At 36.7% G+C, this 12,855-nt stretch overlaps 1 protein-coding gene across 1 annotated transcript; it reads left to right on the forward strand.

Annotated features, from left to right (window-relative positions):
* Nucleotides 1–1,081: 1,081 nt before the first annotated feature.
* LOC136848682 (arrestin homolog) lies at nt 1,082–7,815 on the forward strand. Its single transcript, XM_067121154.1, has 7 exons — nt 1,082–1,352; nt 3,198–3,319; nt 3,514–3,747; nt 4,506–4,853; nt 5,742–5,873; nt 6,346–6,514; nt 7,007–7,815. The coding sequence occupies exons 1-7, from the start codon at nt 1,310–1,312 to the stop codon at nt 7,099–7,101; spliced, it is 1,143 nt and encodes a 380-aa protein (XP_066977255.1). The 5' UTR covers nt 1,082–1,309; the 3' UTR covers nt 7,102–7,815.
* The last annotated feature ends 5,040 nt before the right edge of the window (nt 7,816–12,855 follow it).

Consider the following 12,855-nt stretch of genomic DNA (forward strand, 5'->3'; position numbering starts at 1 on the left):
TATTATTATTATTATTATTATTATTATTATTATTATTAAGATGACATGGAAAAGAACTAACATTCTTATAGTTTGAGAGCTTGTTTCAGCTACAACAAGGTCATTATATCAAGAATTTTTGTATCAGACGGAAAACATCAATAAACCACAACATTCCAAGTTCCATTCCATGTCCAGGCAACTATTCCAGTATTAAGGTTCCCAAGAGAATTTTCTTTTTAGGTCATCATTACTAACAAACAATTCAGACCAGAATACTGAAAAGAAAAATATTTCCTGTTAAAATGGAACAGTAATATATACGGGTCGCAAAACCATGAGGGGGGGGGTGTCTTTGAAGTGGGCCTCTGATGAAAAGGTGAAGAAAAGAAGCAGCAGGAGAGATAATAAAAATAGGGAAGGAAGTCGATATACCAATGCCATTAACATTACGTAAGTGCTATTGGCCAGGTAGTATGACAGTATTCTTATGTTTGTCATTTATGAAATATTTATAAGATCTTTGAAGGTAAAACTAGTTTTAGTTTCATCGTAGTCTTCGATTTTTCCATCACTACTTAAATTTAACCTCCAAATTTACTTCTGAAACATTAACATGGTATTCTTTTATTCCTTCAATATCCCAAGAGTGCCACTTGTCATACTGGCCCTCAATGACCTCTCATAACAAAACTGTAGCAAAATAAACTGCATGTGATACAGACTGAAATTGAAAACATGCAAAACTTCACTTCCTTGCAAAATACAGAACAAAATACAGGACGAATTTGTTTCCAGAGTTCAAATCCACAAAATACCTGGAAATACCACTCAAGCACAGGGTAATCCAGTTACATGTGGATTAATAATCATTCTTTGTCTAAAGAGAAACTTTGGCTACAGGGAAAAAACTCAAGAACGTCATAATCCTATTTGGGGACTGGGGTCCAGTCCAAGTCAGCTGACCCCAAACGTCCTTGTGCAGATTAAGCCGGTTATCCGCGAACTCCTACTACCCCCACCCACAAACTGTCGATCATCACCCATCCCCCCAACCCCCGTCCCTACCCCAGCTATCTTTAGTGAATAGCCCGCCAAGGATGGGGTCTTGTGGATGGGGTGGGCGAGGGGAATCACCCCAGGGTCCCTCACCCAACAAGATCGTCAGAAACCTGCAAATTTTTCGGCTAAGTGGATTAGTTCCTGGAGTATATAACGTCTCCTGGGCAAAAGCTGTCTTCATCCCACCTTTGTTTGTCGCTCTGCAAACAGCCTTTCTGTGTGAATTCTCTCTGTTTCTCGCAAGAGGAAAACTTCCAATCAACTTCCGATGGTTAACGCAGTGAAAGTCTTCAAGAAAACCGCTCCTAATGGTACGTTTTACAGCAAATATTCCTCATGGTTTCGATGGAGGTTTCTTGCTGGTTTGAAGTTCCCCTTCCACTTTTTTTTTTTTTAATTTGTGATCAAGTGTGTGAGGATTGGAAATTTATCTAGTTTCTTAACTCGAGAGTGTCTCTTAGGTGTTCAGCACACACACACACACATATATATATATATATATATATATATATATATATATATATATATATATATATATATATATATATACATACATAATTATATATACATTGTCTGTGTATGCACGCGCACAATAGCTTGTGGCTCAATGTTTAGTACAGTAGTATACATACAAACACATGTACAGAAGTCTGGTTTCTTACCGAAGACGTTAATTCAGATTTGTAATATGGCTGACTAAAGAAATGTTTCAGAAACCATTTGACGTACTCTTAACTTGCAAATTATTCCACAAATCCACACTCACATATGTTTCAAACCAGATGTATAGTATTGTAAATACCCTGTATACAGTAGTAAGTATTAATGACTATATATTACATAATTTTAACACTTAGAAAAACTGATACCCCAAAATGTGGCATATTTCGTTTCCAAACAGACTTTTACTCCACCGTTTAACAAAGAAATACTTCAGATTAACTTGGTGCATACCTAATTTCAAACAAAATACTTCCTTTATGACTTCGAGACCGTTGATGATATCATTGGAATACATGCGAATTTTACAAGCCAAAAATACGTACTTTAATGGCTTCCAGGTGTTATTAAGACCCACCGAAATTCTCTTCACAATATGCCAAAGGTCTCTGTCTTAGTGCTGTGATGCAAATTCACCTCATTTCACATACAAAAAAAAAAAGTTTCACGCAGACAGATTTGAACTACACAGGTGCAGCAGATAATGAAATCTCGCTCTAGAACGTGCAAATAGCTTAACACTTCACGTAAGAACTTCCCTTTCATTCTTCTACCAGCCGACTGTTAAGTAACAGCCACCCCTCTACGAAGACTGGTTGTCTTCTGTTTCACTTTGTATCTGTCCCAACACTCTTTTGAAATTACTTCGATCCTGGCTACTTGAAGCTTAAAAACTTCTATGATGAATGTCGGATACCAGTGTGTTCGGGAGTCTAACAAATAATGGCCTTCTAAAGCCGCTGAATAATCCAAAAGTTTCAGTAACTGTATTTATCACAACTTTGGTTTACAGTTACCTTAATTCATCTAATTATGCAGTATTATATCACAATTTTTATGGCTATGGTCATCGGCGCTCTTCGTGGATTTGAAATTATAGGGCTTAGTAGTTTATTACACTAATCTGGGCTTAGCATCTAACTGTTATTTATTTTAAAATGTTATAATCAAAATCGGTCCTCATTCACAGATTCCGAATAAACTAAGAGAATTTATCTTGTAATGATTCTACCACAGATCTTCGCCGTTCAATTTTTTTTATACATATATTTTACCATACTCTCGTTTGCATTTTAATAATTCATATGGACTTTTCACCTGCAACAGATTTATGTTACCGTATATCTGTTAGCATCTTGCCCTTAGATTTTATTTATTAGGGTAAAATCTTGGGACATTTCTTATTTTATTTTCCAACTGCTTTCTCTTGGTAGGACTCCTGTAATTGTAATATTTTCTTTACTTGTCTGTTGACTCTTGTTTGCCTACATGCAGCATTACATTCATATGCCTAGTGCTGACGAAAAGCTCTTTTAGATTCAAACATAAAAAACGACACAGCATCATAATACACTGGCCTTTTCATACAAATTCTAACTTGAACCTTATATCTTACTGTTTCTACCTCACTAACTGAAACCCTTGACCCTTCACAGGTAAGATTACCGTCTACCTAGGTCGTAGAGACTTCGTCGATAACACCGTCTCCACTGAGCCCGTCGATGGCGTCGTAGTCTGCGAAAATGACTACCTCCGAGGGCGTAAGATCTTCGCTACCGTAAGTAATCCCCCCTCCCCACAAAAAAAGGGCGTCCCAATATTATGTATAGAGGATTCTAAATGGATTCAATGCGATGGAAATAAAGCAAAATGTTATAATTAGGTGTTGCACATATAATTGATTCATCCATTCCAAATGCGAACGTCTTTCATTCCTCTCATCCCATTCAATGCTCGTCCTTCCTCGTACAGGTTACGGTCACGTACCGTTTCGGTCGCGAGGAGGATGAGGTCATGGGCCTGCACTTCAGCAAGGAACTGCAGCTGACCAACCAGCAGATCTACCCTTGCAACGGCACGCCCGAGCTGACCGCTGTCCAGGATAGGCTGGTGAAGAAGCTCGGAGGCAATGCCTATCCCTTCGCTGTCACCATCCCCCAGAGCGCTCCTACCTCTGCCCAGCTCCATACGGGCAAGGAGCACTCCGTAAGTTGACGGTTGTTTGTGTACTGGCTTGAACAGTTCATTTTGCTGCTTCTTTGTCCATGGAATTTCGGACCTGGCTGACGACTGTGAAATATGAATTATGATGTTCTTTTTATTTTTTGTATATAACATCTAATTCTAAATTTCGTGGTGTCTAATTACTGACAATTATCCACTTGCAACTAGCCACTTATTACTAAAATTTAATATAAACTTCTCTGCATTAGTTGAGCAATACTGAAGTTATATTTCCAATATCTTATTAAATTAGAAATAATGAGCAGGTCATTCAATTAAGCTATCGGGCAGATGTCCATGAAGTGATAGTGTTCTTATAAAACCAATTAAGGTGCTTCAAAATAATTCATATCAATTTCATGAAACAAAAAATTGTGCTAAAAAGTTGGTAAAGATCGACAAAGTGTTTCAGGATTGAAGAAAAGCAAAAATTACAATATTTTTAACACACACAGACACACACACACATAAATATATATATATATATATATATATATATATATATATATATATATATATATATATATATATATATATATATATATATATATATATATATATATATATATATATACCCATGTAAAACAAATTAATTTAAAAACAGCATTTACCAAATCTGCCAATGGCGGAGAATTAGCAAATGAAACTTGCAGCTTGAATGCACAGTCTCGAATACTGTAGGTCTTAGACAATAGAAATATATATTTTTTATTATCTTTGAACGTTTTATGTCTTGCCAGAGCAAGCCCCTGGGTATCATCTACGAGCTGAAGGTCTTCGTCGCCGACAACGGAGAAGACAAGCCCCACAAGAGGAACTCCGTCACCCTGGCCGTCAGGAAGGTGCAATTCGCTCCCCTGGACCGCACCAAGCGCCAGCCCAGCACCATGGTGTCCAAGGGCTTCGCCTTGTCCACCGGCAAGATCAACATGGAGGTCAACCTCGAGAGGGACGTGTACTACCACGGGGAGACCATCATCCCCATGATTGGCATCAGCAACTGCAGCAGGAAGACCGTCAAGAGCATCAAGTGCTCCATCGTCCAGCATGTGGAGCTCACCATGACCAACAACCACTTCACCCGTGAGGTAAATTGAATGGCCCAAGGGTCTCTCTCTCTCTCTCTCTCTCTCTCTCTCTCTCTCTCTCTCTCTCTCTCTCTCTGTCTCTCTCTCCACTTTCAGGGGGTTAGAGGGTGAGGGAGCAAACTCGTGTGGGGGTGGGGGGTCGATACTGAAGACAATCAACTACAACTACAGTGTGGGAAGATTTTATCTTACAGCGCAGCCCCACTGTGGCGGAAACTTATAAGGGTTTACTGAATAGATATCGAAGGATTTCACGGGGCACAAGGCTTTTCTATCGTTTGGGATTCCTTCTTAAAAATTTGTTAGAAAATTTGATATGGTCTTTATGGTCGAGGATCATCTTAGTTAATAGTTTAAGCACAACAATGATCAACAAAAAGTTTCAAATTATCTGTGAGGTGAAAATCAGGGACATTTCATCAGCTGATTCTCTTTTCAACTACATTCATCTAAGGTTGCTGAATAGCCGAAAGGAGGAAAAACGATATTTTTAGTAGGGTGTTCACTCTAATGAAAAGCCATCATAGATTCTAAAACGAACCTCTGATTGAGGGTGATAAAATTCTATGATTATAATACATTATCCATGGTAGAGTGGTTAGCGTCTCTTGTCAGACGACTGCAGCCCTAGCTAGGCTTTAGCTAAACGGGACTCTGGAAGAATAACTTACTGCCTTAGTTACAACAGAAGGAAAAACGAAAAAGGGTGAAACTGGGAAGCGAACAAGAGACAGACATTCCTCTAAAATAAAGGAGGTTGTTTATATAAGAAAAAACAAAAGCAAAAGAAAAACTTTTACATTTTCACAGGCGCAACTTAATTCTGCATAGGAATCTCCTGTTACTTAAAGAGAAAGAAATGCAGCAACGGTCCCCTTAATTTTTCAGGTGGCTGCCCTGGAGTCCAAGGAGGGATGCCCCATCACTCCTGGAGCTAATCTCCAGAAGTCCTTCAGCCTCGTTCCTCTGGCTTCCACCAACCAGAACAAGTTCGGTATTGCCCTTGACGGCAAACTGAAGGTAAGCACAAAAAATGTAGAAAGATATAAAAAGAAATGAAACATGAATGTAATTATAATGAAATGTCTTATATTTTCCTTGTCTACTTATTTTCTATTAAGTAGATGAAGAGTATAATTATTATTCATATAGGATATTCTATTTTGTGGATGCTAACTTGGCAATACGATGGCTATATATAGCCTTGTCTCACAATGAAGAATATTTAGTTAAAATGGACGGATTTCAGCGTTATATTGTTGTATATTTCATAAAGTACTGATGAAACCATATTAATAAACCAATATGCACAGTTGCATCGCTCGTAAAAATATAAATAAGTAGATTTTCAAAGTGATATTTCCATACATAAATTGGTAGACAGATAAAAGAAAAACAAAATGATTACCAGATTGTAGCTGATCCATAGTCCAAGCTCGAACGGCAACTGTCAGTCAGATCTTTCACTGGTATCTGCCATCTCTCCCAACAGGACAGCGATGCCAACCTGGCTTCCTCCACCATCGCTGCCGAGGGTGCCAACCCCAACGATGCCACTGGTATCGTCGTGAGCTACTCCGCCCGCGTTCGCCTCAACTGCGGTGCCCTGGGCGGTGAGCTCATGGCTGACCTGCCATTCAAGCTCTTGCACCCAACCCCAGGTGAGAGGAAGAACTTCTGTTTTTCGTATTTCTGAAAGGAAATTGGTTTTCGTGATGTTATTAATGCTGTTAGTATAAAGGATGTTGAAAAGCCGACGGGGTGGGTGGGTTCATTCAACTAAGATGCCTGCTAGAACCTTCTAGGAACTCTAAAAGGTTCAATTATAGTTTTGGATTATGTAAGTGATGTAGCTGTTAGTATAAAGAAGGTTGAAAAGCCGCCGGGGTGGGTGGGTTCATCCAATTAAGATGCCTACTTTTGGATTATGTACGAGATGTAGCTGTTAGAATTAAAGGGAAAGGTTAGTCTTAAACAAAGGCTTTCACGAGAATCATAAGAGAAACATATATATCATCTAAGATTCTGATAGCAAGATCATTTGGGTTTAAGGTCACCGCAGCCGAAGTGATACAATGCCTACTATGAGGTAATACATCCAGTTTCATCGCTTTTACACACTTTTTTTTTCATCATGTTCTTCTTCTTCCTAGGCTCTCTGATATCCAAGGACAAAGGGGAAGGCGATGACATTGTCTTCGAGGACTTCGCCCGTCTGCGCCGTGGAATGAGCGTCGACCAGCCATAGATTTCTCCTCAACTGGTCGAAGGGAAAACCATCTCCCCAGCTCTTGTTCCCCGCGCGTAAATGTACCTAGACCCAAGTCACCTCCTATTACAACACCTCCTCCTCATCCTCCTCCTTCCGCAAGCCCTTAGCCATTCCATCCAACCTGGAATTGGCAGACGAACGAATCGAACAACAGCTTTACCGCCATCTCCTATCAGTGACCATCCTAACAATTCACCTTTTGCGAACGAACGAAGTGTGGGACTTCAAACTTTTTCCGAAACGACGTCGAAACTTCAGATGATTTCATTTCTTCTTCTTCTTAGTCACTTTCATCTTCTTGATTTGTCTTATCTTTTTTTTTTTATCTTCTTCTATTTGGTCGTCGCTGCTGTTGTCATTTTGGGAGGCGACTGCTCGAGTCTAGCAGCTGGCCGAACGTTATCAGTGGCAAGCGTAGACGAGGACACCGCATATAATAATATTAAGTTCTAAGGAGAATTTACCGTTAAATTAGAATCAGCTGTAACGCAGCAGCAGCGACGAGTTTTCTTATTTTCTCTGTAGTATCTAAGGCTTTGTGTTTGTTTAAGTTACCTTTGCAAGGGATTTCTTCTACCGATCCTCAACAAACATCTTCGAGCAGTTGTCTTCGTGAGCTGTTGGTTCTAAATCGGCAGTGTGATATAATTGGCTGTTTTCTTTGCTTAAGTAAATTTAGTTAAACAGAAACTTTTTCAATATCCTTCATGAAACCTTCATGAAACCATTCGCCTCCAAAGAAAAGTATGAAAGATACTTTGCAATGTAAGGATTGCTATACCTCAAGAAATTATATCCATCATCTAAACTCATTCCTAAATTTTTTCTTTAATTTTATTTGCGGTGTTGCGATGTTGTCACTCGCATGATAAAAACCGCATAGTAGTCCCATCTGTCATCTACTGTCAGAACATGAATGCCAGAAATAAACAAAGACAGTTATTTGGCTTAACACAAGCAACAGGCAAGCTCATCTAGTGATATGCTGAAAATTGGGACTGAATCTACACTTCACTTAAAGACATGGTTATATTTCAAAGACTTTTTAAATAATATTTTATAAGATGTGTAACGGTCCTTTTCCTCCGTTACTAAAAATTAAATAACTTTATCAAACTCTGTTCACAACCACAAGCTAAGTCCACAGTCAGTGGAATAGCTCTCAAATAATATTAATAGTGCAAAAATCAATTCATGGGGGAAAACGAAACACCACAAAAAACACTTAAATTTAATACAAAAAATATGCAGATAGAAGTTATTCCTGAACCTCAGAATACAATTATTAATGAACACCAATCAACCTGAAAGATTTGTAAACCAACACACTTACCCAATTAAGACAGAAAAAGCAAAGATACATCCACAAAGATAAGGGGTTCAGATAGGAGAAGGTATTCGGAAAGTAAGAACAACCTATCAATTACAAACTAATTAATCTAATGATAATTTCCCTCCTCCGAAACAGTGGAGCAGTAGCCGTGATCTCCTTAATCATATAGTGCTGTCCTCCGTAACACTGGAGTTATAGCCGTGATCTTTTTAGATACTTATATGTCTCTGCGTCCAGAGACAAAAGTGAGGGGGCGAAGTGGTGAAGGCAAATGAATATAATTAGGGTACTCGATAGGACCCATCCAACAGCGATCCTACGTCCACAAGGATGATTCTCCAGGAAACCAGGGACGTCCAAATGAGACCAATCAAAGATTGCCTGACTATTCCAAAAAATATCGTTCACTTATACCTTGGCAGCGAGAGCCCTCGACATTTACTGAGCCGAGGGTGAGGCTGGATGAAGTGTAATCCTTTGAGTAATAGTACATCCAAGCAGGCGTTACGTAGCAAAATCAGCAGTCACCAGGAGTAATAAGGCTCAGAGATCAACTGACTCCTTCAGTCGAAAGAACCTCCGACACAGCCATGGTGACAGCACCACTCGCTCACAAAAATATGAAAAGACAGAATGGTCATTAGTGACAATTACTAAACAGACAAACCACCGGGGAGGAGGAAAACAAACTAAATGGATAATAATACAGTTCATATGCTTTACAAAAACTAGAATAAAATGACTAATTATAAAATAACACAACAAAGTGACAGATGCAAAATCTTATACAGATCTTCCTAATGCTACCATATATACCATTGAAGACTAAGCTAACCTAGCAAAGCTCTGTCGAATATCTATGAATGTTTTGCTCCTCCAAGGAAAAATTCTTGTTGTACTATACGAAATCCTTCCTTATATTCACAAGCCACATAACATAAACCTTATTTATATTCTTTGTAAATCGTTTTTTAACAACTCATTATTACACTGACTCGTAACTAAGGAAGCAGTTGAAAGTGGAGTGAAATGATGGGTGAAAAACAGCAAAAGGTTGCAGAATTAGGTGAACTATGGCAAAAGCACAATAAAATTAGTAGGCATTAAAATTCAAGGCATGATGCCATTGCAGAGTCGAGATTTAAGATGCAGGAGAGTTGCACATGGTATGCCAATATGCAGAAGGCCATAACCCCACGTTCATAATGAAAAAGAGAACAGAGTTGACCCGAGATATTTAAAAAAGCAGAGGCTAAACGGTGTTCAGCAGAGGATGATCATAAGCCAGCCCTCGAATTTTGGAGAAGTTATAGAAAACGGATGCAGGTCTACAGAAGGTTAATTGGTTTAGGTGGAGCCACTGGTACGGCTGGGTGCATCAATCTTCTCAACATCTTGCGTAAAAAGATGCTCAAAAACTTATAAACGGGATGAATGATAAATATATGAGAACGAAAGCTGGATAAGATTCGGTGTTGTCAAATGTTTAAAGAAACTTATGAAAAAACACGCGGGCGTTTATAACGGGTTTATACACACACACACATATATATATATATATATATATATATATATATATATATATATATATATATATATATATATATATATATATATATATATATATATAGATACTGTAAAGTATATGTATATACATACAAATATGATATATATATATATATATATATATATATATATATATATATATATATATATATATATATATATATATATATATATATATATATATATATGTGTGTGTGTGTGTGTGTGTGTATCATACATACATATATATATATATATATATATATATATATATATATATATATATATATATATATATATATATCTATATATATATATATATATATATATATATATATATATATATATATATATATATATATATATATATGTGTGTGTATATATATATATTCATATATATAATATATATATATATATATATATATATATATGTATACACACATATATATATAATATAATATATATATATACATATATATATATATATATATATATATATATATATATATATATATATATATATATGTATATATATATATATATATATATATATATGTGATGCCTTGCACCAAGGTCAAATAGGTTATAATCTCTTTCTACATACGTTTTAAGAACAGTGTCATATCATCTTACATCTCTAAGATTCTCCGGTAGCAATGGTCAGCACTGGGTCAGCACATTCTTTCTCTCTCATCGACTCCTCTCCCTGTATCTATCCTCAAACAAAGGCCTACTAGAATAAAACGCTGAGATACAAAACTAGCCTTTATTTGCAAATTTAACGAAAGTATTCCAGCAAAAGCTACGGTCATAAAATGGAGTGTCTCACACCCCATACGAATGGAAGTCATAACTAGAGGAAACTCAGACTCATAATCAATCGAATTAATGATTCTAAACCAACCAATACTAGCGAATAACACCCTGGTCATATAGTATGCTAAAAGAACACCACTTCCAAAATATTCGTCCTCACAGGAAGAACCCAGAATTCCTGTTAAAAGAAACATATCATATATTAAATAGACACTAAAATGGAAAAATGCATAATGGAGAACAAAACGGAAAAATGCATAATGGAGAACAGAGGAGTTTCATTGCAACGCAAACTGGGTATTCCACACAATGTCTGGAAAAAATATGTGTTAATGAGTTATCTTATTCACTTTCTATGGCCGCATGGAAACGTTTCTCACAGTGGCTGTTCTTATTCACTAACACTGCTCAAAGAGCGAAAAACACCAGCCGAAAATCGAGGTAAATAGCTATCGTATGGTTCCTTGATAATATACAAATTAGAGAGTGCACATAAGCAAGCACTCACTTAATAACCCCTCCCCGGAAGCGCGTGACGACACCGTCGGTCGGATTCAATGCTCAAAGGATTCCGCCTTCAGACCCCACAGATATCACAATGTTTTCATCAATCTGTCATGTTGTCTCCATGCATTTTGGCCATGATCAGAATGCACAAATGAATGAGTCAGATACCCGCTGTATCTAACCGCGGAAACCACCAGCATCAACATAAATGCCACCTGCACCGGATACACCCTCTTCACAGGCCAGCACATACTTCGCTAAAAGTCTTAATATATATGTGTACATATATATATATATATATATATATATATATATATATATATATATATATATATATATATATATATAGTAATAGCACATGTAGCAATGACACATAAATGATAACCTAGGATCTCGAGAGGTTAAAACGTTCAGGGCAAAGGTATATTGTATAAGGTTAAGGGTGTCCGAGAAAAAAGAAAACAGTTAAAAACCTGTAAGTTTAAACAGTGTGTAAAACTGCACTTCACCGACAGCAACTTCTTATTGAATAACTTCAGATGCCTGAGACTTCATCCTACAGTAAAACTAAAGAATTGCATTACACAAGATGATTTTCCTAAATATTAATTTTAACGGTTAAAGGGCATGTCAAATTTACCTAAAGTATTTTTTCAGTTTTGTAACTACATGAAATACATGTCCATTTTCTAGGTATATCTGCTTGCATAAGTTTTGATGTTATTTACAATTTAGCACAAAGCTGTTTACCATCTGCTATAAAAACGAGAATTAGCACGATTTGTCAGGCGCTCACACACACACATATACACACACAAACACACACACAAACACACACACACATATATATATATATATATATATATATATATGTATATATATATATATATATATATATATATATATATATACATATATATATACATATATTATATACACACACACACACACACACACACATATATATACATATATTATATATATATATATATATATATATATATATATATATATATATATATATATATATATATATACAGTATATCATATATGTATATATGACTTTGTCGCTTGTACACAAGAATTTTTGTACTCACGAGTATCAAGCCACATATAGCACTTGGCAGTATGACGCCATATCATCTTTCTAAAAGATATACGAGGCAAGTAACATGGCTCATTACAAAGCAAAGACGAGTTCATCTGATAGTGCGTTAGGAAGCGAATCTGAATAGAGACTCCCAACTGATCGAATTTGAGGGCAGCTTTATATTACCACACTAAGTTTCTTTCAGTCTTCATGAAGTGGAATTGTGTGTAATTAGGTCTGACACAGGAATTGTATCATACCTCTAGCTAAGAACACTTTTACAGCATCTTATTGAATAGCAATGATTTTTTCTCTTGCGCAATCTTTAAGCAGGACGTTTTCTTAACGCTTATATGCAACACCGCAGGGGAGCAAAGATGGCACGCATACCACACTAACTTACTATCTATCTATCTATATATAAACAGTATATATATAT

The sequence above is a fragment of the Macrobrachium rosenbergii genome, chromosome 19, assembly GCF_040412425.1.
Source record: "Macrobrachium rosenbergii isolate ZJJX-2024 chromosome 19, ASM4041242v1, whole genome shotgun sequence".
NCBI lineage: Eukaryota > Metazoa > Arthropoda > Malacostraca > Decapoda > Palaemonidae > Macrobrachium > Macrobrachium rosenbergii.